At 35.6% G+C, this 25,861-nt stretch overlaps 5 protein-coding genes across 7 annotated transcripts; 2 read left to right on the top strand and 3 right to left on the bottom strand.

Moving 5' to 3' along the window:
- The first annotated feature begins 770 nt into the window (after positions 1–770).
- LOC107801650 (uncharacterized) lies at positions 771–1,331 on the top strand. Its single transcript, XM_016625005.2, has one exon. It carries the CDS (start codon positions 771–773, stop codon positions 1,329–1,331), a length of 561 nt encoding a protein of 186 aa, XP_016480491.2.
- A 225-nt stretch (positions 1,332–1,556) lies between these two features.
- LOC107801651 (ribosomal RNA small subunit methyltransferase, chloroplastic-like) lies at positions 1,557–8,011 on the bottom strand. 2 transcript variants are annotated; one of them, XM_075217910.1, is made up of 10 exons: positions 7,558–8,011; positions 7,185–7,334; positions 6,699–6,755; positions 6,409–6,510; positions 5,123–5,218; positions 3,624–3,708; positions 3,158–3,210; positions 2,606–2,689; positions 2,266–2,376; positions 1,557–2,152 (listed from the first exon to the last, which is right to left on the bottom strand). In XM_075217910.1, the coding sequence occupies exons 1-10, from the start codon at positions 7,804–7,806 to the stop codon at positions 2,087–2,089; spliced, it is 1,053 nt and encodes a 350-aa protein (XP_075074011.1). In that variant the 5' UTR covers positions 7,807–8,011; the 3' UTR covers positions 1,557–2,086. The 2 variants fall into 2 exon arrangements, with proteins under 2 accessions (XP_075074011.1, XP_075074012.1); XM_075217911.1 differs by lacking the exon at positions 2,606–2,689.
- A 256-nt stretch (positions 8,012–8,267) lies between these two features.
- LOC107801649 (two-component response regulator ARR18-like) lies at positions 8,268–10,893 on the bottom strand. The gene is made up of 5 exons (XM_016625004.1): positions 10,737–10,893; positions 10,471–10,623; positions 9,991–10,386; positions 9,798–9,874; positions 8,268–9,299 (listed from the first exon to the last, which is right to left on the bottom strand). Exons 1-5 carry the CDS (start codon positions 10,891–10,893, stop codon positions 8,268–8,270), a joined length of 1,815 nt encoding a protein of 604 aa, XP_016480490.1.
- An 827-nt stretch (positions 10,894–11,720) lies between these two features.
- On the bottom strand, positions 11,721–16,880 carry LOC107801655 (flap endonuclease GEN-like 1). 2 transcript variants are annotated; one of them, XM_016625016.2, is made up of 8 exons: positions 16,513–16,880; positions 15,987–16,163; positions 15,052–15,222; positions 14,070–14,251; positions 13,672–13,918; positions 13,442–13,571; positions 12,412–12,884; positions 11,721–12,304 (listed from the first exon to the last, which is right to left on the bottom strand). In XM_016625016.2, exons 1-8 carry the CDS (start codon positions 16,708–16,710, stop codon positions 12,068–12,070), a joined length of 1,815 nt encoding a protein of 604 aa, XP_016480502.2. In that variant the 5' UTR covers positions 16,711–16,880; the 3' UTR covers positions 11,721–12,067. The 2 variants fall into 2 exon arrangements, with proteins under 2 accessions (XP_016480502.2, XP_016480503.2); XM_016625017.2 differs by having other exon boundaries at positions 12,412–12,881.
- Positions 16,881–22,678: 5,798 nt separating this feature from the next.
- Positions 22,679–25,447, top strand: LOC107801648 (uncharacterized). Its single transcript, XM_016625003.2, has 3 exons — positions 22,679–23,522; positions 23,827–23,949; positions 24,475–25,447. The coding sequence occupies exons 1-2, from the start codon at positions 22,797–22,799 to the stop codon at positions 23,944–23,946; spliced, it is 846 nt and encodes a 281-aa protein (XP_016480489.1). The 5' UTR covers positions 22,679–22,796; the 3' UTR covers positions 23,947–23,949; positions 24,475–25,447.
- Positions 25,448–25,861: the final 414 nt, after the last annotated feature.

Below are 25,861 nucleotides of genomic sequence, written 5' to 3'. Positions count from 1 at the left end.
AACAGTTTTCATCTATTTCGAGTGAGGAGTATATTTTAAAAGCTGAGAAGAGAGCAGTGAAATTAAAAAATAGCCAGATTTACAAGTGGTAATTGAAAAATAGCCACAGTTTTAAAAGTAATTGAAATTTAGTCACTTTTCATGTAAAGATAAATCTGAATGAAAACATTGTTCAAAATTCAAAAAATATTCCAGCATAATATATTGGAGTTCCAGTGTAATATACTAGTCTAGCATAATATGTTGGAAGTTCATACACAGGTGCTCCAATCTTCAGTATATTATGCTGGAACTTTGCGTATTGCAGCAAAATAGTGGCTATTTTTTAATGACTTTATAAACGCCGACTATTTTTAAATACCAATCTGAAAATTGGCTAGCCCGTGCTATTTTCACACAAGAGAGTCATAAACCGGAAGTTTCTCAAAAACTAAACAAAAAGGTGTAGCCCTTACTTCATATGAAGTTTATGTTTTATCTACTAATGCAAAGTTTATGCAGTGTTATAAAAACTAACTACATAAAGATCTACACTGAACAGAAGTTTATAACTTGAAAAGATGGATGGTTAGACTATTGGATAGGTCAAATTAGTCTTGAAGATAAATTAATAGTGTCAAACCAAAAAGACAGGAGAAAGTGAGTGAGAAATTAAAAGAGCCATGTATCCATCAACTGAACACAAGACAAAAAGTACAAAAGGAAAAGGAATCCACACCCCCTAAACAAAGAGACGCCCAACTGCCTTTGTTAAACTGGTAGGATTGAGAATGGAGATGGAGATGGAGATGGAGATGGCGTCAGAGAGAGGCGCTTCCGTAGCACAGCTAATACAAGCACTGGACCAAGCAACCCTAATGGCTAAACAACTCCCCACCATCTCTGATTCTTCCCAACTCCTCCAAATCTACTCTTCCCTTCACTCTGCTCACCACCACCTTTCCCTTTTCCTATCCCTATCCCACCACCCACCCCCTCAACAACCCCATCTCCTCCCTACACCACCACCACCTCCCGTGCCTGAAAACTCTGTCTCCTCCGCCGTAGGCGGTGGTGATGAGAATGATACTGATGAACCTATGCAAGTGGGGGATGAGGAGGTTGATGATGTGAATGAAACAGAGCAGAATTCTCTTGATAGAGTTGAGGAGAGGATGAGGGATTGTTTCATTCAGAATAAGAGACCCAAAAGACCCCTTTCGCCGGCGTCAGCTGCGACTGAGCAGCAGCGGCGGAGCTACCACAATGACGGCGGCCTCCCTGCTCTGGAATTTGATCCTCATGGGACTAGGTTGAGGTCCTTGGACCTTATTTATCAGTTTCATTCTTGAATAAACTGCGTAAAGAATTTCATTCTTTTTATTTGAGAATATAGCTACTTATTAGAGTGGATATATTATTGTTTTTTAGAATGTATTTTCATGATCTCGATTGAGATAATCTATACCATTTTCCCCCATTCGGATTATGAACTGATTTTTTGCTTCTTGATTTCATTGCAAAATTGTTAGAAATAAGTGGCATTACCCTAGTTGTTATAAGTGGTACGTATGATGTGAAATAGATAAAAACATAAACAACTTTTATATCATTTGATACAACAGAAAAACAACAAAGGCACTTCAATGCCAAGCAAGTTAGATATGAATCATCACTCTCCATGAATAACATAGGATGATTCGATGCAAAAATACCGTTTATATCACCCAAATACATTATTGGTCTTTGGTAGATACTCTAATGATTGTAAAAATAGATATGTGCTACTACAATATTTACACTGAGCTCTGATTGCCTGATAATTCTTCTCTCAACACTTGTGCGATGTTGAATGGATTAAGGCTTTGATGGGACAAGAGTAATAATGGAGGCTCAATCAATTTTTGTGGAGTTGTCCTTTTTGCTGTCAACTGTAGCTGTTTGAGTTCCCAGCTGGTGATAATTCTCCAGGCTTGCAGAAGCTTGTGAATTCCTTATTCCAAATTCTGCTACTGGTGAAGTTTAGGATAACAAGTTGAGTAATAAGAAAGGTGATGCCTCTACTTTCAAGTATCCTCAGCAAAGCGCCAAGTGACACCAGAAAGTCTTAGGCTTTAGCAATGGAATTATGCAGCCTTACAAAATCTTCTAGCGCTAGCTCCTCTGGCCTTGCCTGGAAAAAAAAGAAGAAGAAGAAAAAAAAAACATCAAATGGAAGAGCTGACTTGGATAGAAGAATTGTTGGTGTTCCATTGACTGATAAATCACAAAATACATCAGTCATACCGTGGATGGAAGACCAGCACCAACAAGAGCTTCTTCAATCTCAAGGGAAGGGCATATATGCTGTAGTGTTTTTCGCAACATCTTACGTTTTCCATTAAAAGCAGAATTGACCTTAACCATCAATGAGGAATGTCAGCTATGAATAATGAGAAAGATAAACTATTCACCATATTTTACCCTAAAATTCCCAAATTTGTTGTATAACTAAGCATTGGCCTAACTGCGGACTGCACATACTAATTATTACTAGTAGTTTGTATAGTGTCATGCTAGCAATCATTATATCATGCGAGCACAGTGGGAAAACAAAAAGGGAAGTATATGGGTAAGCTGTAAGAACCATTGAGAAGAAGCTTTTGGCAGAAGAAACAGGAGGATAATCTACAGGTTGCTTCAGTCTGAAGGAAACTACAGCTGCATCGACCTGAAGAACAAGAAACAAATAATCTTACTTTGTGACCCTATGGAATAATCATAACAATTACCTATTAGACACCATCATATGGACATGGAAAAGCTATACCACCAGCGAAGATCCTATACATGATATAAGGACTGTATTTTTCGAATAATACTATCCATCAGACCGAAGAATGTATTAAAGGAAGCATGCATACACAATTTTTTCATTTTTCGGATGAAGGGAACACGCCTAGACATTAGAATAAAGTTCATTCCACCCCAGATCAAAGTATTTGATATTGGAAAGAGCATCAGAGCTGAAGCCGTCCAGACTGTATGTGTTCAATTTATTGAAAGTGACAAGCCAGCGTGCCTAGAAGAGTCTAGAATATGTGTAATCTGCTAATGTTTAATTTTCAAGAAATTCTGTACCTTTGAGTCTTGGTTTTGGCTAGGAATTCAAACAGGAAAATATATACTGATCACTTACTTTAGGTTGTGGGAAGAAATTTGTCCTTGGCACCTTAAATCTGTATTCAGGATCTGCAGAGAAAAATGTAAATGCAAAAGCTTGAGATTATTGATTAATATGTACCAACTGATTTTGGAGCTATTTAGTTGAAAATTTCATCAATACTAAAGACGCGATTTTGATTTGTACAGTATAGCTTAGAGGCTCAAAGAATATGACCAGTAGTATTCAACTAAGCACAGAATTTGACGTACTACGGATTCAGACACAAAAGATGGGAAATCAACAGCATATAGGCGTTGTTTTATCAGATGACTAATAATGAACATTTGGAAATGCGATACTTTGCAAGAAAAGACCTCTTAATTATGGCTGTTTTAGTATCAAGTAATCACTAGCAAAAGTTTGTCACCCTCAGTCCAAAATTAGAGTCATGTCATTGAAGCCTAAGGTATTAATTCACCCTCACAAGGATTTCAATTACCTGAATAGAAGTTGATGAAGATATTAATGGGTCGATACTCGGAGGACCCTGAGGATGAATCCACCAAGCGCACAGCTGCTTCCTCCTGAAATTGCACGCAATCAACTGTTAGTAGTTCTGTCAACAATTGGAATAGTTTGGTCAGAATTAGTAAGAGGTGAAATCCATCAAACTGTTTCCTCTATGCCATTAAGTCGCATATTTTGTGAAATGACCTCTTACATTATGTCCCAAGAACATCTATCATTGTAATTTCCTGAAACTAGCAACCACAGATCTTAACATAAACATAGAACAGCACCACGAGGACCTTGTTTTATATTGGAAGGCATCAAATGTAACTACCACATAGGTTTAAGCGATAACCTTAGCAAAGTGAAATTAGCAACTGAGTTCAGGATGCAGACAGAAAATTAGACTATGAAAGAAGTCAAATCCCTATCCTAGGCTCCAAAAAAAAAAAGGTTGCTTTCTTCGCTTGGTCTCCAGTGCGGGATGCCTTCCAGATGGTGCACAATTTGAGAAAGAGAAGAAAGACATTTGTGAGTTGGTGTTGCATGATGAAGAATCTGGAGAGATTACTAATTTGCATTCAGGTTGGCTTCACGACAGAGAACTCTCTTATTCTCGTCTTTTAACATATAGCAGATTGATCCTCTGTAGTCTCGCCTTTTAACATAGTGGGTATTATTATGAACAATAGAGGAAGGAACCATGAGTTGGAGCATACAGAGGATAGCAGTAAGAAGACAGCCTTGAAATGTCACCGCTATGTCTCTTTTGGTGCTAATGGAAAAGAAGCAATAGATGACAGTGAGAATGATGTCGAAAGCATGAAAATGGTCTTTTTATTTCACTTGCAGTTTTTGTGCAAAGAGAGAACCATGCTGTATAAGGAGTTGACAAACTTCATAGGTACCTTGATGACTTGGATTTTGTCGTATAAACAACCAAGAAATATTTTTGACACCGACTTGGTGTTTCGTAATGAAAATTTTAGCTTATAAAAAGAGAGAACAAGCAGTGAAACTTGAACAATACCAAAATGGTAGAAAAATGACAAGAACCAAGGCAACCAACATGATTCACTCTACATGTGCAGATGCATTAAAAAAGAGAAGCTTGCTTAGTTCTGGGATTTTCAAAAGAAACTACAGGTCTAGAAAAACACTTGCAACTTGAACATGTTGCAAAATTGAGATGCAAAAGCGTGGACTGAGAAAGAAATTTAGTCTTATTGCTTCAGCCCATAATTTTCAATATCTAACCGGTAAATTCTAAACAAGACCAAAGATGTACAGATTGTAAAAAAGTATGACAACACTCAGAACAACCAACAGTCTCTGATGCATATTAAGTTGCTCAGTTGAAAGAAAAAAGAAATCCTAAAAGAAGGAGAACTAAGGGCTCCCATTGATATCAACATATCTTTCCTGCTATCCATTGTTGGCATTAGTAATTAATTGATTTGGAGGTGCATTTAAGCTGACAATACAAACCTGGAGTAACAGAACTACTTCTGAGAAAATATCACCCATGGGAAGAAGTTGCTTAATTACTTCTGTACTTATGTTAAAAGGTAAATTGGAGACTACCTGTAAAAAGGAAAGGGATGTCAATATCCTGTTAGCATGATATTGAAGATATGGTAATTCGCACTTGGAACACATATTTTGAAGGCAAAAAAAGTGTCAAACAAGAAATGAAGTTTTTTTGCGGGTCTTTCAAAGAAAATGAAGGAAACCCAAGGTGCACTTTTAAGAATTGATTTTAGGGGGCAAAAGAAAGGGGGGGGGGGGGGTTGCCGCAACAACATAACCAGTGTAATCCCACAAGTGGGCTTGGGGAGAATTGCGTGTACTCAGACCTTGGCCCTACCTGAAGGTAGAGAGGTTGTCTCCGATAGACCCTCGGCTCAAGGAAAGCAAAATCCAGAGACGCTGCCACGTCAAGTAATATTTCTTTTACGAGGTAAATGTTTGACATCCTGAACACTATACCCCTCCAGAGATGACAAGATAATCTTCACTAGTAATTCTAGAAGATGATCTTTTGCCAAAATGGTCCCTCGAGGGATTTCTTCTCTCTTTATCCCTAAATTTTATTTTTCTCATTTTCAGTCCCCCATCAATTGGGCAGTAAGTTATAAAAATGGCCCTTCTAAGCCCATAGACATCTAAAACTGCCTCTATGCACCCAAAGGAGGGGTATTATTATTTTTTGCCTTAAAACTCAGATGGTTTAGGGCCTTTCTTTCATTCCAGACTCCACAGAGCACAAGCTTTGAGGGGAGACTGATTGGTCATACGGTGCTAGCAGGGTTTTTTAACTACCATTTCAAAAGGACTACTTATATGGAGGGCCTAAATACATAGCGTACAAAACGAGCAAAAGCAACAGTGGCAGTATACAGTCACTAGACACCGGAATAGCAAAAGACATGCAAGAAGGCTTTAAGTTCAAAAAGGAGATAAACTATGCTCAATATATGTTGCTGTGGTCATCACTAACTTCACTTCGTTGTAGGGGCATTTTTATTTTCACACAAGAGGAACATATCGAAGTTACTATGAACGGACTGATGATGATCTAAACTCCGAACTGCAAACTGCAAACTGCAAACAAGCAACACGGGACATTACCTCCAAAAATGTATATGAGAACATATGATTGAAAAACATATACAATAAATATGCATCATTGTCAAAAATAGTACCAACAGATACTGAGATTTCTTCTAACTTTATTAAAACGAAGAATTTGAGAAAAGAAGGCAGGTGCTTACCTTTGCATATTGTGGTTTCACACCTGAAGAATTCCTTCCACTTTGCGAAATTGTGGACAAATGGGAGCGTATATGACATTTTGTGAAATCCTCTTGCAAAACCTATAGATGCAGTGGTTACATTATCAGATTTCAATATTTCTTTACAATAGAAGCCACCTGAAGCATAGCGTAAACCAAGTACATTTATCTCCTTTTTGAGTCAACGAACACTCTTTATTGAGTAATTCTCAAAAATTAACTTTTAATCCTGTATTTCAAAGTGGAGAGATTTTAACTAAAATTGTTACCTTTACGTGGTTCAGACTGGAAAATCTCTCAATTACAAGGGCTGCCATGTAGGGATCCTGAAGTCATAGCAAAATAAAATGATTGTGTCAACAATAAATAAAAAGGAACAAGAAGGAAAAACAGAAAAAAGAACAAAAGATTAAAAAACCTTTTTTTCCCCTCATAACTGTTCATGTAAAGATATATATCCTCAAAGTTTGTTAAGTCTTAACAATTTTCAATATGATATGGTTATTCAACATACGGACACGCTTGCATGCGCATTATACTCACTACATTTTAATCCCAAGCTGGTTGGCTGCAGCCATTCCACTCTATTTAAACCCATGTCATTCCGAAACTAGTTAATTTGTTTTTAAAGATCAAACTTATCTTTACAGTTACATAAGAGACTCCTAATATTTACTCTAAGCCTGGGCAGAAAAAACAACAGAAGGAAAAAGATCAAACAAGGAGAAGTGTATTGACAGTGAAACAAAATAAACCTTTTCAATCGCAAGGACAGTGGCACCAGCGTCGACAAGAACATTGGTCAGTGAACCAGTACCAGGCCCAATTTCAACCACCAAATCTCCTTCTTGTATATCAGCAGCAGCAACTAGTTCCTCGTTCACTGACGAATTCAGCATGTAATGCTACAATCCAAAATAGAATTAAAAAAAACAATTAAACACCAAATTAACTCAATCATACCCGTTTCTCCGTTCACTTTACTAAGGAAAAACGGAATAGAAAACATCAAACACTAGCTAACTCAATCATACCCGTCTCTCTGTTCGATGAAATGCCCGAATAAACAAAACCCAGATATTAAAACACTGAAATAGAAGGGAATTAGCTTTAGAAAGCAGTAAATACCTGCCCAAGTGACTTTCTTGGGAAACGACCTTTAGAGTTGAGAGCTTTAAGGGTGGCATGATAGTCATCCTCAGCCTTGTTATTGATTCTTGTTTTGCTTTTGGTTTTAGATATTGCAGTTATTGTATGATGGGATTTGGGTCTTGGTCTATTGGCACCAACGGGTCCATCGTACGCCGGCGACTTTGCCAAGAGTAGAGGTTTTGGCGTTGAAGAGAGTGGCAACAGGGAATGTAGCAAACAAGGCATTGGTAGTTTTTTTGCGGTTATTGGTCTGTTAATTTCATGGGTTTATCCATTGGAATGTTCCTAAAAAGACAAGTTTACCCTTATGGATCGTCTTTTTTAACTTTTATAGACTTTCTAATTTACCATTGTAGAAAATTGGTTTTATCAATCTGGAGATTTGGTTTTGTAATCCATTACAAATACTGTTAGTTTTACTACACGGGATTAGTAAAAACTAACATATGAAATCTATAAAAATATGAAAAAATGTGTTAGCACTAAGACCAAGAAATTAAAAAGAAAAATCATAACACAGGAACATACACAGTGGTACAGCATCTAGTTAGCAACTTGAGGTTCATGGCCTTCTTAAATGAAAGTACAGTTTTATAAACATGATGAGATAAAAGGTATATCTCTAAACTACCTATACAACTTATAATTAATAAAACTTGAGTGAGCAAGGTTAATGAAGTTCATTCTCAGAATCTCTCCTCCCAAAATAGTTGTGAACTTCTGTTTTCTGCTATTTCCAGCAGACACTTAATGTCTATTTCAGTGCCTAAACTATTGAATTCTTGTGGTAAGTCTGGTACAGAATATAGTTGCTGTCTAGAATCATAATTCCCAGAATTCTCTAGTGGTGGCACAGATACTTCATCACCAAAAAGTATTGCAGAATAGTCCTCAAGATCTCCTGATGATTGCTGTGCTGAAAGCTGTTCTTGGGGTATGAAGCTGACATGCATTTCCGTGCTTTGACATGTTATTTTGTTCGCTGCATTATCAAATAGTAAAAGATTCTGTTGTTCTGAAATGGTGTTAGAAGGATGATTGAATATTGTGAAATTTTCAGGTGGAGCTGAAGAGCATTGAATTAAGGTATTTTCATTAGGAGTTTCCAAGAATGGTGGTGAACGTTGCTGCTTGTGAATGTAGTCCTCTGACATTGAGGAACATAGACCAGAATACGCGGTATTATTGGATATTACAGCAGAAGATGAACCTTTGTGACCAAAGTTGACAGATTTCCCATCTTTGCTCAATCTAAAACCAATAAAATCCAATCCAGAATTTGAGTTTGCGGGCTGGTTTGCGTTGCCACTTTGGATGCTGAACAGCATGTTCTTTCTCTTATCACTATATACTCTGAAGTTACTATTATGAGCTATTCTTGGCAAAAATGTTGACTGCTGTCCAATTTGGCCACTATGATATTCTGCTTTTCGCGAATTGGCAAAATCCAAGAAACTGTTCTGCTGCTGGAAACTGACCATATTGGGGAATGATACCATCTGTGGTTGTCTCAAGTTCATGCCACCAGTTCCTTGCTGAAAGTGTGTCTGAAATGGCTGTTGTGTAGAACGAGAATATCCTCGCGTTGCGTTTAAATTTAGAGAAGATAGGTATGTTTGAACTTGAAAGCATTTCTCTTTAGCATCATTTGTTAGGATTTGGTCATAGATAGAAGCTGCTGAACTTTCTTGAGCTCTTTTAATACACATGCGATATTTCTGCAAATATGTACACTCCTTTGTTTAATAGCAATTTAAATTTAACCATGAAATATCACAAGAATTTAATATGTCCTGATTTTGAGAATTAAGACATTCAACATTTGTGTGACATGCATCAAGAGACAACTGCCAGGTTCTAGCTCTCAATGCAAAGATTTTGCTAGATATTAAATGCTATGATCATGAGCTTTCTAAAACTGGAGATATTCATGTATTAATCCCTGAGATTCTTGTAGTAATAGCACTTTAATGGTTCACATTTCCTTATTTTGTAAAATTCCTAAAAAGGAAAAAAATATAATCTCCACAAAGAAGAAGTAAATTTGCTTTCCACCCCCTCATATCAGCCTAAGTAGGGGGTGGCAAGCCTAGGAGGAAAAACTGGAGAGAAAGGAAAAGAAGTTAACATAAAAGCTTATCTGATGAAAATTTGATAAGGTAATGGTAAAGGGATTGAAACTTCTGCAGAAGATTATAATATAAATGAAAACACACCTGCAAATGACTGGCAACATGTTCTCTAGTCAATCCAGGCTCATTCATTATTTCAACTATTTTCTTAGGAACTGCCTCTGCATATCAATTAAGAAAAAGAGTCATCATCAAGTATTATTCATAGTGTCAACTACATATTTAGAACATAAAGAAATTAACTTTCAGGGAAAAGAGGGAGGAGCAACTGTTTTACTTTCATGGCCTAATTGCTGGATAGCTTGCAAGAAATTTTGATGCATCTTTGGAGTCCAAACCACTCTTCGTTTCTTTTCGATGTCTCTATTCTCTCCATTTTCTTCACTTATGTCGCTGTAAGCTTTTCGCTTACCCTTCACATCATGAGCCCTTACATCACTATCAGCAGATGATGTGTTTTCTGTATTTGTCTCAGTTACATTCTGAGGCAATCTTGTAGCATTGTCATAATCATCTTCTTCTTGATTCACTGCTGCTTTTCTAGCTTTCTCTTTCTCTAATGCCATTTGCCAAAGCTTGTTCATCTCATTTGTGTCTGAAATATTCACAACATATGCTGCAACACTGCAATCTTGGACTTGATTTTCGTATCTTGTATCATCTGGTGACATTACTGTGGAAAGTATGTAAAATTTGATGAGAAAACTAAATGACAACAAATTCTAAAGTATAAAAGATAAAACTATAAAACACTTACAAATGGTTGGAAGATTAAGTTTGTTCTTGATAATTTGGAGAATGTCAACCCCATGTGTGTTTAGCCTGTGTATGTTTGTAAGAACAAGATTGAGGATGCTCTTTCTCTCCCAAATGGCATTTAAAGTATCCATTGTTTTTCCTACATGCAAAACTGATAAACAAAAAGACAAAAGTTCAAGTCAATAACTCTTCTTTGAACTAAGAAAACAAAGTTGAGAAAGAAGATTGGATGATGATTGCCACATGAAAATTTATATTAGATACCTTCATAAGTTTGATTGTGAAGCATATCAGAAACAATATTATGACAAGTAATATCATCAAGGACTAGAAGTATGCAAGTTCTTTTAGTTCCAATATCAGATGAATAAGGTGTAGATTCTCCAAGTGATGAATTGGCAGTAATTCCCTGGATGTCCATGTTTTTTACAGAGATGTAAAAGTTAAGGAGATTTCTAAGGAAGATGTTTAATTTGGAGCTAAAGTGGCAATAGGGATATGATGTTGTAACTTGTAAGAGCACGGGAAACACAAATTATTTCCATATAATGCTTTGAATCCCCCCCCCCCCCCAAAAAAAAAAAAAAAAAAAGAAGGGAAAAAAGTAAAGTAGGAAAGAGAGAAAAAAGAGAAGGAAGTTTGGAAAATAAACTTTATGAAAGTTTATAAGGAAACAAGGATGAATAAAAAATTCAAAAAATTACAACCTATGACCTTGAAAACAGAAGGTAAATTTGTGACCCCCGCTTGCCGTATGGACGAAACTTTAAGTCAGAAGTGTTGCTCATTGGTCAAGTAAGGTGCAACACTTGTTAAACTTGAAGTTTTGCCTAACGAGTCAAAAAATCCAGAGTGGCACCGAAGTATCCTATTTGTGCAAATTTCTAAAAGGTGAAATTGAAATTGCGTAGATCCCTTTTTAAATAGGGTATTGAGAGTGTTTAGAAGTTCATCAAATATATGAAAAATATACGAGTATTCGCTGCTTGTTTCATGATTTGTTTTTTATTTTGGTCGGGGATCCCACTTTTTCTTTTTCTTTTTCCTATTTGGTTCCTCGTTCAAGTAATTTTACATATTATTATGTATGAAGTATGATACTCTTGCATCCCTCAAACAAATTTATAAGGATATTATTAGCTTTACTTTAACAAAGACCAAAAAAAATAAGGAAGAGATAACGCTTATATATTTTTTATGGCGGCAAACTGGGGATTGAAAAATATGAATGGTTAACCGTTAAAGGGGTGGATGATAATGGTGTTGGATACTGCCACTTTATGTATACTAGTCCCCAAGTTACACAAGTAAGCAGAGGAGACATGTTATTACCATGACAAATGAATCACTACAACGCCCCATTGCTGCAAAAACTCACATACACATTTACCTCATTCACAAGTGAGCTTTGCATTTACCTCATTGTGACAACTGTCCCCCCCACAAAAAAAAAACCTCATCTATATTTATTTACCTCATTTACAAATGAGCTTGCATTTACCAAATGGGAGAGAAACCAAACTAAAAGATCAATATACACATAACTGTGACAAACCAATTTACAGGACACAAAGGTATTGGATCGTGCCTCATGGCTAACCGAACAAAAGCTTGCGTCTAGCAGACTTGGAGTAGTTTCGGATGGGTTCTTTATCTCTCTCTCCAGAAGTATCCGCACTAATCTTGGAACTTCGAGATTCATTCTCCCCAGGCGTTGCCTGGACTTTGGATGATCGGTAGAAGTTGGTAATGCTGAGTTGAACGCCTCTCGGTGATTCTGAATTTTCAGGCTTCACTGATCTTTTTCTACTTGATTTTGTTTCTTTTAACTCCTGGGATATCATAAATGAGCATTTGGTAAATAAAACAAACACCATTGCAGAACGGAATAGGGCGGGGGATCAAAGTAGGGTAGAGAAAAAAGTACATTATTCTTCACCTTATCTCTCAAGAACTGGGAAACCTTTTCTGGAAAAGCACTCTGTACAAGCTCCATATCTTCTTCAGTTGATAAAAAGCTGCATCCGTCCTTGATATGAATCTGTAGAACCTCAGGCTCATCGAGCAAATCTTTCGACCCGTCATCAGCTATCCTCAGCTCCTGCTCCATATCAGGGTTTTCAGAGGGGATGCAGATTTCATTGCTCATTTCACGTGTCGTTTTCTTCCAATTGATTACGTAAAGTTGATGTCCAAATCTTGTCTTTACCCGCTGAATGGAATCAAATTCATACTGTCCGCATAACAATTGATCTTTTGAATTTGAGGCCACGTCTCTTAGAAATATGGTGGATAACATAGGAAGCATTCTTTGTCGTGTATAAGATGGCTCCCAGTGCTGATAATAAGCCAGATAATCAACTAGCATATCTGTCTTTGGACTTGACCATGTTAAATGATAATCACCATCTGCTACAAAATTGCCATGGCGGTGATTCGGTGAACAAAGTATAGTAAAATATAGGAAAAAGAAAAGAACTTGTCTTGAATTGATTTGCGGTATGCAAGAGAGCTCCTTATATTAGGAGTTTAGACTATTAAAATAAGGTAAATTAAGACTAAACATTGAATTAGGAAATTTTAAACCAAGGAAAGTTTCCAAATTAGTGGATTTCTATTTCAATTTTCAGATAAGGAGTCAATACCCAAACTCTGATATTATGAAGAAAAAGAAGAAAAGAAGATTTTTCCGGGACATTGACCTAAAATATAATGTCAGAAGAAACTCAACAACCAGAGTTGATTCTATGGAAAAAAGAAGAGAATAAGACTTTCCCGAATCAGTGACAAAAATTTAGTATTCAAAGAAAAGCCAACCTTCAATATCATGAGAACAAAGAGGAGAGAAAAGATTTCAGAGACTGTTTTCCGTTAAATTGTATACTAGTTTTTGTTCACATAAAAATTGTACTAGTTTTTTCCAGTCTCTTTCTCTAAACGTATCGTTTTATCATTGCCAGTTTACTCACCAGACTGCTGGTGTTTGTTCAAGTACATTTCTGTAATCTCATTGTTTGGGAAATTCTGCTCCGAGGCGATCATTCTGCAAACTTTAATCTGCCAATTCTCATTTCTTTTCTGTTCTTTTTCTTTATTATCCTGTCATATAAGCCCAGAAGGAAATGCCCGAATAAGAAGTCTGACAGGATGATATATCATTTCAATAAAAGATCAATGAAGCAGTGTGTTTCAGATATACCAAATCACACGAGGAACAATTACACTTGAAGCCCGATGGTTTCTGAATGCAACCCTCGTTGGCAGTGGAACTGCAATCCTGACAAGCAAACTTGTGGTGAGCTTTCTTGCTACCAGGATGCCCACAGAACGAACAGTGTTGCACTTTGGTCTTCCAAGGGCTCTCATCTGAACCGGGTATATAATTACAGTCTAAGTTGACATCACGCTGAAGCACCTGTACATCCCCTCTGCCTATTTCCTGCAACCTGAATAATGGACAATTAAACAGTAAAGGGCACTCTCAAGCCACTAACCATAGCCTTTATACCAACACTTTGAATACCAAAAAGAAATATCTTCACTGACTCTCCTTGTCCAATAATTCACCTGCTCATTCAATTCAAATGTAATACAAACCTAGACAAGATCTCATCTTCACTGAAAGATTTGACGAAACGGAGTGCTGTTTCAAGTCCGATTCCAGGCACACCAATCAAGTTGTGGTCATCTCCTACCAAAAGTGAAATTGCTATCAAGTGATTCCTCCTCAGCCCAAGACCAGACTCAATATCTGACATGTGATAGAACTCAAGTGGTTCCTGCACCAAAAATTAGATGCATCTTCATGAAAGAGTGAATTTAGATCAATATACACCATGTGATAGCAGTCAAATGGTCCCTTCACCAAAATTTGTGGGCATTTCCCCCCGAAAGGCATGATACTGTATCAACTTATTTCACTAGATAAACACTCTGAAGGCCTTTCCTACAACACAAAGTTCATGAACATACTTATCAAAAGTTATAGTAGCATATCCCTTCTGATAGAAACTATTAGTTGGAAACCAAGGCAAGAAAGGTATGAAAATTTTAAAGTACTAAACTAAATATCAATAAGAAACTACAAGAACTACAAAAGAGTACCATTAGTATATTTATCTCTTTTATAAACTGCTCTTTATAACTACTATAAATTGTTGTCACATGAAACATATATTACGGATATTGGTGCAGAAACCAGAAAAAGCTTAAATCATAATGTCATTCTTTAAAAATTGATGTTATAAAATTAACATTATTGTAGAAGTAAAAGAATATTAATAAAGAGCAAAGAAACAAACATGCATGCAGTAGAAATATGCATCCAACATATCCTTATACACAGAAAATAAAAATGAAAGGGAAATAAATTTACGAATACAATAAAGAAGAGTTTACATCTTTCATATGCCCATACCACATTTACATACAACATTAGAAAAAAAAGAGTTTACACCTGCATATATTTCTTTTAATAAGTAAATTTGCATGTCTTGTACCACATTAAAAAAAACTGTGAACATCGTAATAGCATCTACTTTAACCATGGCGTCATGAGAAAGGATGAAAACATACTTACTTTGGAGTTGGGTTGGATATTTTTTATAACACATTTGGCTCCAAAAAGAAATGCATCGCTATCAGCAGTAATACAAGCATCAACTTGTCCTTCTTGATTCAATTGTGCACAGAGTGCTTCAGCTTCTCCTTTTGCTTTTAGGACTGGCACCCCAAGTAGTTCAAGAAGCTCCTAATGGAACAGAGCAATTTATACTTTAGCTAACAACTGAAACATGATAAATTAGCAGTTATATGCGAGAGTGGAAGGTAGAGCTCACTCAAACCATCTAAAGAATAAGAACTTCCGTGTGTGTGGTGGCTTGTAAAGTAAAGAAGAATCGATAAAGTCAATGATAAGAGACTGTGCTGCCTGTAAAGGAGATTAGGGCTAAACATCCCCGCATTTTCCAGGGATCAAGCTAAACTAAATTCAATCTTTCAATTTTTCTCCTCTAATACAAGTTATATACATGATCTGCCTGAATTGACCTTGTAGCAATCTAAAATGGGGAGTTGCATTAAGTCACACCCTCTCGTATTTCCAGTAACTTCTATGTAAAATTACGCCTACCATCTAAAAAGAGTGAACGATAAGCCTTAGCATTTTGTGGAAAACAGCCAAAAGCAGCATGAAAGACAATAAAATTTGCAATATTCACCTATGTTTGGTCAGTGAAAATTGAGATATTAAGGCACGGTACAATACTAAAAAAGAATATGATGGCTTATCTTACTTGCTGCTTTAAAATAAAGCATGTGAATAGCTCCTACTACCCAATTTCTCGGCTTTATGTTATCCAAAAAAATTCTCAAAGCCCACTCTTTGCTATAATAACAAAGACTTGTTGGTGACAACTACTTTTTACAGATTAAAGAGCCCTAGACAGGTATAATACTGAATAATAGTGACAATATCAATTCAGAGTAAAACAGAAATTACTAAATCAAATTTACCACACATTCTTGTTCGCATTTCTGAAATGCCTTGTTCCTTTCAATTGAAATGCCCTCCTCAGCCGCTGGCAAACTCGATAATTTAATTCCTGATGCCCGGAAAAAGCGTGCAATCCTTGCCTGAGACTTTAGCGGTGATGCAGTACCATCTGCGACGAAAACGGGAAATGCCCCAAACTACAAAAAATCATCACAGACAACATTTCCTCAACTAAAGTTGGCAGAGAAGCACCCATTTGCTCCCATTAAGAAACAATTACAGAAAAAGAAAGTCTTTACAATGAATGTTCTTTCTTACGTTCATAAGGTCTTTACATTAACTCCACCTATTTAAATTTGATTAATTTACACAGTCTTAACAATGATGATCAAAGATACCATGCATACATTTGTTAAGTAAGCTCAATAATACAACACACACACACAGAGACACAGAAACCCAGGAAAAAATATTGCTCTTTTCTTTTAAGAAATAGAACACAAACCCACAAAACTTTAGTTGGGTGCATGTAAGTATAGTGTGTACCTTAGAGAAGAGATTGATGGTACGGAAAAAAGTGAGTCTTATATGAGGATTACGAATGTGGGCTTTGAGTACTGCAGTTTCTTGCTGAACGATCCAATATGACAAGTCCACTGCTACACGTTTGTTTCTCAAGAAATCAAACCCTTCTGCTCGACCATACGGTTTCAGCAATTCCCAGAAGTTTCCAACCACCCCCATTTCATACTCTCATGAAGTTATTATCTTTCAGAAATTGGAAAAAGATATCTTCTAAAATTGCAAGTTGAGACAGAGGATGAGGAAGAAGGGGAATTTTAGCCGTTGTAGAATCGCTTGGGCTCTTTTCTCGTAATAAAGCCCAATGGTAAACAATTTCTTAGAAATGGCACTAGGTAGCCACTTTTACCATCCTATTTAAAAGTAGAGAAATTTTCGCAAGGCAATGTATTAGATGTATTTAAGCTAATTAGTTGTTGTATTCGAATATATTCGATCGTATTAATGGCGTGAAATATGTGATTACAGCTGGACAGATTATTATTGTATTCGTCTGTATTTACGGCGTGAAATAGGGGATTACACTCTTTTTAAATGGAAAGTGAATCAATTAATATAATAAACTCCTAATATAACTCAACAAACTCAATTATAACACACAAATTTTGTATTTCCAGTTATAAAAAAGATTCTCAACCAAAAAACACCCCAAAAACATAGCAATCTTCAGAGAAATTATATAATACATCTAAATATATAAATTATATAAATTAAAAAATATATGAATACATTCATGGAATACAACGATACAGTGAATACAATGAAATACATGTAATACAACGAGATACATTGAAATATAAGAAAAAAAGACAATGAATACAATAAAATACATGGAAATACAACGAGATACATTGAAATATATTAACAGAAAATTCAAGTTGCTCAGCCCCGAACTCCGTCGTCTTTAGAGGTTGAGCAAATGGATGTCAAGACTGCTTTTCTCCATGGTGATTTAGATGAGAAGATTTATATGGAGCAACCTGAGGGCTTTGTAACTAAGGGAAAAGAAAATTATGTCTACAAATTGAAAAAGAGCTTGTATGGATTGAAACAAGCTCCAAGGCAATGGTATTTGAAGTTTGAATTTGTCATAGAAGAACAAGGGTACAAGAAAACTTCTTCAGACCACTGTGTATTCTTCCAGAAGTTCTCTGATGATGATTTTATTATTTTATTGCTCTACGTGGACGACATGTTTATTGTTGGCAAGAATAAATCTAGAATTGCAGTCCTTAAGAAGTAGTTGTGTAAATCATTTGCGATGAAGGACTTGGGGCCAACAAAGAAAATCTTGGGCATTCAAATCCACCGACACAGAGATAGAAATGAGTTATTTCTGTCCCAAAAGCAATACATTGAGAAGGTACTCAGGAGGTTCAATATGACAGATGCAAAAGTGGTTAGTACTCCTCTTACTAAACACTTCAAATTGAGTATTAGTCAGAGTCCATCTACTGATGAAGAGAAAAAGGAGATGTCTCGTATTCCTTACTCTTCTGCCGTTGGTAGCTTGATGTATGCTATGGTTTGCACTAAACCAGATATTGCACATGTCGTTGGTACTGTTAGTAGATTCCTTTCTAATCCTGGAAAAGAACATTGGGATGTAGTAAGATGGATATTAAGGTATTTGAAAGGTACTGCAGATTTAAAGCTGTGCTTTGGCAATGACAAGCCTGACTTGTTTGTTACACAGACTCTGATTTAGGGGCAATCTTGATAATACAAGATCCACTTCCGGTTATTTGATCACTTTTGCAGGGGGGCTGTTTCTTGGCAATCTAGACTACAGAAGTGCATAGCTCTATCCACTACAGAAGTCGAATATATTGTTGTCACAGAAGGTGCCAAAGAACTATTATGGATGAAGGAGTTTATTAATGATCTTGGCTATGAGCAGCCAAGGTACATCTTATTTTGTGATAATCACAGTGCTATCTGTCTCACCAAGTACTCCACTTTTCATTCTAAGACCAAACATATAAATAGAAAGTATCATTGGATAAGAATGGCCGCGGAAGAGAAATTATTTGAGGTTGAGAAGATACACACTGATGAAAATCCTTCGGATATGCTAACAAAGGCGGTGGTTGCAAATAAACATGAATTTTGTAGAAAATTGACAGGCATGGAGCCTGTCAATAGTTCCTCTACTTGAAGACACATTTGGCCCCTTAGCTGGAGGGGGAGTTTGTTGGGCACATGCCCATGTTGTCCAGCCAAAGGCCCAATGGCCTAATCCTATTCTCTTTTGGTTTCCATTCCTATTTGGAATTGGATTCGGTTTATTCCTATTTTGAGTGGGTTTTGGCTTTAAGAGAAAACACCACTCATGATCTATAAATAGGACAACCTTGGAGAATTATTCTATGCTTATTGATACAAGTTTTTGAAAGACTTAAGCACATAAGAGTGGTTTTTGAGAGAGCTTTCGTCAAGAGAGAAGAGAGAAGAAAAATATTTGTTTTGCTGCAGATTTTTATTCCAACCAGCCAATTTCAAATCACGTTTTCTGATTCGTTAACCGTCGGATCGGGCTAAAATTTTAACTGAGTGTTCTCAACATCTTGGTCTTGGATTTGAACGGTGAAGATCGGATTTGGAGGCTTGTAGTATCTTATTTCAAGCTTCGAACAACAACTTCATTTTTGTGGATTATACTCTTTCTTCAATTGATTAGTTGTTGCTCTTGTTGCTATTGTTGCTCCGTGTTTGGCACTTGTTGTGTAGTCAATTTGGAGAACTTTTGTAACTCTCTTATTATTATAGTGGAGCTTTTTGGATCTTTGTGATCCCGTGGTTTTTACCTTCGATTCGAAGGGTTTTCCACGTTAAAATTTGGTATTCTTTATCTTCTTTATTTTCGGGTTTGCCTCTTCCTCGACATAACAAGTGGTATCAGAGCGAGGTTCAAGACAGGTTCATCTTGGCGAGTTCAGTTCTAGCCGCAACATATTTGATGATAATCGTAATTTTTGTCTGAGAAATTTGACCGGTGTGCTACGCACGTTGAGACAAACTTTGTGGTGGAGATTTGGAGATGCGACCTGTTGAAGACTATGTGAAAAAGGTGGATCAAGTTTATTTTGTCAGAAAATTCCGGCCAAGGGGGAGAATTGTTAGGTGTTTGTCATAATTTTCTTACCATATTTGGTTTTCCTATTTGTTGAAGGAAAGAGCAATATAATTACCTTAATTGGATTTTCCTTTTTGTAGAAGGAAATTATAATTCTCCTATACTTGGCTAGTCCTTTTTCTTGTAGGAAAAAGTTTGGAGTTCTATAAATTGAAGATCCGTCCTTCTCATTCAGTAGCATCCACAATGTAGCCATAGAGGCTTGAGAGTAGTGTTTAGGGGGAGAATTTTACGGGACAAGTGTTAGTGTGTCACTTGTGTTTGCCTCTTCGTGAGGTTGTTCTCTCGATATTTTGTACTCTCTTTTTATATAGTGGATTGCTCATCTCCGCGGTGGACGTAGGTCAGTTGACCGAACCACGTTAAATGTTTGTGTCTCTTTTGGTATATTTCTCCTTTGTTGTATGATTTATCGTTGCTCAAGGTTTGCTTAGATAGCTTCCGTATGACACCTGATTTTTACGATCCTAACAGCAATAGGTCAATAACTATTTGAATGGTATGAAGTTTTACCACTTAATAATAGAGGGAAAGAAATCAACACCAGATGTAGGGGTTAAAGGTTTTTTTTTTAATTCCCTCCCTTTTGGTTCCCTTTCGATCCCTCTTTATTGGAGTTATTGTTCATTTGTTGACTTAAACCCACACTCTGAAGTTGTAGGCAGAGGGTGTCGGGGCCATGGGCGAACCCACATTTGGGGGTTTCGAAAAATTACACTGTATATATAGGTATAGAGGTACATAATATATATTAAACATATTTTATCCGGAATTTTTTTTAATTCTTTCAATTTGAATACCCTTGTGAAAATTTCTAGGTTCGCCACTCTTCGGAGCTAACCCCTCTTGTCATGTAGGCGCTAAGGTAAAACCAACATTGGATACCTTAATTGGTGCAGAGAACCAGGAACCTAAATACTAAGCCTATGACGATTTGCCACTTACTCAAATCTCCATTATTTGTAGGAGTAGAAGGAGACAAGTTCAATTCAATATCAATTTTTTGCCCTCCAATTAATTTGCAAACAATACAAAATTGTTTAAGTCCATGCATGCAGCTCTTTTTTAATTATTTTTTGCATCCAACACGAAGGGAAGGCCCTCCATGCTTGTTCACATTTTCTCAATTCACAACCCTCCAAACTCCAAATAGTTTTTGCCTCTCCTATCTTATTTACGCCTTTTATTTTATTTTATTTTCAATTTATTGGTAAATTAAAGGACAAAGCCGCATGAAAGTTAACAAAGTCAAACAAGTCATCCTTGTTTATGGTGGCACATTTTTCACTTCTTAAAACAAATTAGTAGCAGATTAGTTAATCATGCGAACAAAATCCTGCATCGATTATGCAAGATTTGTTATTAACATGTCAAGTAATGTCATGTACTAACTTAACAAGCCGGCAGATATTTTAGACAAATTGAAGGTTCTCCACATCATTAAGTTCCTTATGTCTAATATTTTCCAATAAGTTTCAATTATGCATACTGATCATGGTGTAATGTATATCCGATTGTATAGATACTTTTGTAGGAAGTGCCCTATCAGGAGTATTTGCAAGTATAATTTACAGTAAACATAAAAAGAATATATTTACAATCTATTGTATTAAGAAAATATTACATTATCAGTGAAATTTAACCTATTATGACATTCGTCATAGGTTATTAATAGATACTTAATAAATAAAGATGGACTTTTTTTTCTTTTAGCCCGCGCCAGTATAGATACTTTTGTAGGAAGTGCCCTATCAGGAAAATTTGCTAGTATTATTTACATTAAACATAAAAAGATTAAATTTACAACCTATTGTATTAAGAAAATATCACATCATCAGTGAAATTTAACCTATTATGACATTTGTCATAGGTTATTAATCGATACCTATTAAATAAAGTTACATATAAGTACCTTCTATATGAACTGATTGTGTAACGAAACTTAATATATATGATTTAAATTAAACATAATGATATATGTGAAATTTTCTTTTATATTCTCAGTATTGTTTATATATTATGTGGTGATGCACGTTAGTAATTAAAGATCAAGTATTTGTTGATAGTGCAAGCACGTAGCAATTTCGGTGGTTTTGCATGTGATGAACAACCGCAAGAGGACAAGAACAGATATGCAGAAATGGTCCGTAAGTAACAAAGTCAGTCAAATCTCGGCTTCTTTTGGCTCATCTCCGACATCCCTCAACCACCAAATTAATATTACTACATTAAATTTGTGTTCCTAAATTGTTACTATTAAATTATGATCCTATGAATGCATCTTTAATAATTTATTTATAGAAAAAACTCTAGTTAGAAGCATCCATGCTTCTACGTGTGCTTTTGTCTTCTTTCCCTTGATTCGATCCATTGCATCGGTTCTCTCACCTTTGGTACCTACCTCTCTCATTATCTTTTTTCTTTTATTCGTCCTTTTTCTTTTTCAATAGATACTACTTTTGAACTTTACTAATATACCCTCTCCGTTCACTTTTACTTTTGCGTTACCAACTTTACACATCCCTTAAGAAATAATAAATAAAATACATAATTTGCTATAATAGCCATATTAATTGATATATATTTTTATTGAATTTGAGAAAATAATATAAAATAAGTAATTAATATTATGGGTATAACAGGAAAAAAAGTTATCTTCTCTTAATATGCTAAAAGTAACAAGTAAAAGTGAGAATCTATTTTTAAAATACTGTAAAAGTGAACTGAGGAAGTAAGTAATTTAGATAACCGATAAAAGTGAATAATACACTCCCTATCGATTTTTTTTTTATTTTTGGGTTTAATTAAATCTAAAACCTCTGACTAATGTAGAAAAATACCTATATCATCTCATCACCTTTTGGTGGTAGGGAACTAAAACGCTAGCTATTAAGAGTGACAGAGTTATACGTCGTGAAGAATGATCAATTAAACATTTTTTATTGAAATATCTGACCTCAGTAATGCTACAAGAGATCTCTTACTTTCTCACTCTTCTCCTCTTATATATATCCACATAACTTCACTCTTTCCTTCAACTCAACCCTTCCAAAACAAAGAAAAAGAGAAAGAAAGACAAATTAAATCATATTCTTTGACAAAAATTTTGGCCATGGCTTCTCCTAGTCCACTAGCAAGATTGTCAATTGAGCGTAGACCCAAATTGCTCAAAGATTTTCTTCTTCAAGACGATCCATATTCTTGTTCATTTAATGATATTGGGTCACACCCTCGAAAATTATGCAAGTCCACAATTTCAAATTTTCATGGTTCAAGAATTAGGTCAAACAAAGCTTCATCTCATCAATTACTTAGAAGTCGATCATCTAGAGCTGCTACTGCTACAATTTCCGCCATTAACAAGGTCATTAACATTGTTAAGTTCTTACCCTTTGCCTCTGTCAAATCTCCTTCCATTTTTCCTCTAAGCATTTCAAGAAAACTATCAACAAGAACCAACCACAGGGACAATATAATTAAACAACATAGTAGTAACCACGATGTCTCAGTCAAAGTCAAAGTCAAAGACATCCTGCGGTGGAAATCATTTAGAGACTTGGTAGATGAGAAATCTACACCATTAGATTCTTCTTATTCACCAAATAGATGCACCACCACCACAACTAACTCCACAACCACCACCATAAGCAGCAAGAGAACTAGTTGGTGCGACAGTGATTTTACTGCGGAGGATTTACCGTCATGGTGGGGTGAAAATGTTGAATTTTTGGGTGAATTAGAAGATGGGATGAAGAAGGTTGGTAGAAAGAATATATTCGAGGAAACTGTCGGTGGGTATGGCATGGGAACTATAAGAGCAATCAAAAGGGATTGTAAGGTGAATATATTTTTTTATTTGTTTATTGATACAATTATTGAACCATAATCTTGCATGCAACTTTGGATCCCTATAGAAATATACGAGTTTAATACTCTCTTTTGTCATTTTTGGTATAGCCACAACTACAGGCTGACATGGTCTCTGTAATGTTTTCTTGCTACACTTAATTAAATACAATTAGGATAAAAATATCGTGACCAAATTAAAAAAATGTTTATTTTGTATTTATCACTATATTTTCCTCTCCAATGTTTTATTTTAAAAAAATATCATTTAACGACGGTATTCTTTAATTTAACAGGAAGAGTTGTGCTTTGATGAGAATGAGCAACACAGCCCAGTTTCAGTTCTTGAATCTCCATTTCAAGAAGATGATGAAGAAGGAATTGCCTTCTCTTCCACCGAAACCTTGCTAATTTAGACAGTAAGTTTCGATCTCCAATTACCTTAGTTTTCTTCTAGTTACCTTCAGTTTGATATGGCATAGAAAAATGGGATAAGAAACATAGTACTATAATAGTTTAAATTAGTCACCAGTAATAAATGTCACAGTTACTTTAGAAATGTGTAAGTCTTTATTATATTGAGTATAAGGTTTGTACATTTACAAAACTCATATACCATTGAGTTAAATTAACCTACCATAAGAGGTAACTTTTCATAAAAATAAGCCTAATAAGATAACCTGAAAAATAGAGTAATAACAATTATAGCCAATTAAATTGTAGCGATAGTGTAAAATTTCTACTATCAGTAGTATAATTAATATTCTTAATTAGACTGACACACCTAATTTATTTACAAGTTCTGATTTATTAAGAAAAAAAATTCTGCACTTGAAGAATGCATTGTTTCTCTGGTTGTTTCCACCAATTGTCATGTTTATTTGGTTTATATCATGGAATATAAATCACATGAAATAACAACAATATTATCTCATCCATTACAGAAAGGACAAGCACGTTCATGCAAAAAATTCAACAGTTTGAGAGTCTTGCCGAAGGAAACACCAGCTTTGAAGAAGAACAACAAGAAGAAGAAGAAGAGGAGGAGAAAGAAATTCGAGAAATTGAAGAAAAGGCAAAGCAATTGTTGAGCAATTTGAAAGAGACAATTAACTTGGAACTAATTGAAGATTGTGAAGCAAACAATGTGGATGAGCTTCTCTTTGATTTCTTTTGGCATGAATTGTTTACAACTAGAAAGCATCAAAACAATGATGGTGAGAGTGATGAAAAGCTAACGAGAGAAGCAAAATTTTGGATCAATGGTGATTACAAAGGGGAATTTGAATGGGAGATTGAGGATAAAAGAGAATCCTACATAAGAGACATGGAAAGAGAAGCAAGGTGGAACAAGTTTGAAGAGGAAAAACAAGAGTTGAGCTTGGACTTGGAGTTTGAAGTATTTAACGATTTGGTTCATGAAGTCTTGGAAGATGTTTTTTCTCATAAATGTTAAATTATATAAAATTTGAATATCGTAAAAGAGTAGAGCGGTGCACAAGGCACCCTGTGTTCAAGCAGGGTTCGGGGAAGGGCCACAACACAAGGGTATATGATGTAAACAGTCTACTCTAATGCAAGCACTGGTGACTGTTTCCACGGCTCTGGAAAGAATTCCATGTATCATATTAGCATGTGTAGAACATGTTATATATACAAGTGAATTGTAGACTAGTTAGACACAGGAAACTTTTTACTATTTAACTAGTGATAGAATCTGTTGAATCGGGGACACTCTTTCTGCTACTTATGTATAGTTCTAATGTTGTCTGCTTATAAAGCCGACGATTTTTCGAAATTTGTAGACAACAAATGTTTCCCTTTCAATCAATGAAAGAGGAGCAAGTTTAATCGGTGATCGAACTTCTTCTTTTGCTTCTTTGTACGTAATCGAAATTCCAGTATTCCTTGTTTCTATTATTTTCTATTGTGACTTCTGGCCCGGTAAGAAAACGGGCCACAAGTAAATTGTGTTTCAAAATTGCCCACACGGTAGCTGACCTTAAAATACAATAATAATAATAATAATAATAATAATAATAATAATAATAATAATTGAGGAAATTTTGTAATATCTTCAATCCCAAAATTCTAAACACTTGAAAATGTAATAATGAACCAATTCCGTTCCTCTTCTTTTCTGTTCTTTTCGTAGAGAAGTGTGGATCGGCAAATTCCGATAGGCAAAAAGTGTTTTCCGGATCTTTACATAAATAGCCAATTGAATTCATTATTATTTTTTAATTGGACCATATGGACTATATACTAATTATACATGATTATGTATATATTATACATCCATCGGCTATTTTCAATTAGGCGACTATTTAA

This window comes from Nicotiana tabacum, chromosome 7, assembly GCF_000715075.1.
Source record: "Nicotiana tabacum cultivar K326 chromosome 7, ASM71507v2, whole genome shotgun sequence".
NCBI classification, from domain to species: Eukaryota; Viridiplantae; Streptophyta; class Magnoliopsida; order Solanales; family Solanaceae; genus Nicotiana; species Nicotiana tabacum.
The sequence above is the reverse complement of the archived record's forward strand: the minus strand, read 5'-3'. Positions and strand labels throughout refer to the sequence as shown.

Bases quoted from the DNA above. Each gene is read 5' to 3' on its own strand.
- LOC107801650 (XM_016625005.2), top strand. From the start codon at position 771: ATGGAGATGGAGATGGAGATGGAGATGGCGTCAGAGAGAGGCGCTTCC.
- LOC107801651 (XM_075217910.1), bottom strand. From the start codon at position 7,806: ATGCCTTGTTTGCTACATTCCCTGTTGCCACTCTCTTCAACGCCAAAA. The intron at 2,377-2,605 runs GTTCTTACAGCT...TTGATGGTTAAG, and splicing joins CCAAAAGCTTCTTCTCAATG to GTCAATTCTGCTTTTAATGG. The intron at 2,153-2,265 runs GTATGACTGATG...TTTTTTTTCCAG, and splicing joins GTGCTGGTCTTCCATCCACG to GCAAGGCCAGAGGAGCTAGC.
- LOC107801649 (XM_016625004.1), bottom strand. From the start codon at position 10,893: ATGGACATCCAGGGAATTACTGCCAATTCATCACTTGGAGAATCTACA. The intron at 10,624-10,736 runs GTATCTAATATA...TTTGTTTATCAG, and splicing joins TCACAATCAAACTTATGAAG to TTTTGCATGTAGGAAAAACA. The intron at 9,300-9,797 runs GTGTGTTTTCAT...ACATATTTGCAG, and splicing joins ATGTTGCCAGTCATTTGCAG to AAATATCGCATGTGTATTAA.
- LOC107801655 (XM_016625016.2), bottom strand. From the start codon at position 16,710: ATGGGGGTGGTTGGAAACTTCTGGGAATTGCTGAAACCGTATGGTCGA. The intron at 13,919-14,069 runs GTTTGTATTACA...TCCATTATTCAG, and splicing joins GAAGATGAGATCTTGTCTAG to GTTGCAGGAAATAGGCAGAG. The intron at 12,885-13,441 runs GTGAGTAAACTG...GCAATTTTGTAG, and splicing joins GAACAAACACCAGCAGTCTG to CAGATGGTGATTATCATTTA.
- LOC107801648 (XM_016625003.2), top strand. From the start codon at position 22,797: ATGGCTTCTCCTAGTCCACTAGCAAGATTGTCAATTGAGCGTAGACCC. The intron at 23,523-23,826 runs GTGAATATATTT...TTAATTTAACAG, and splicing joins CAATCAAAAGGGATTGTAAG to GAAGAGTTGTGCTTTGATGA.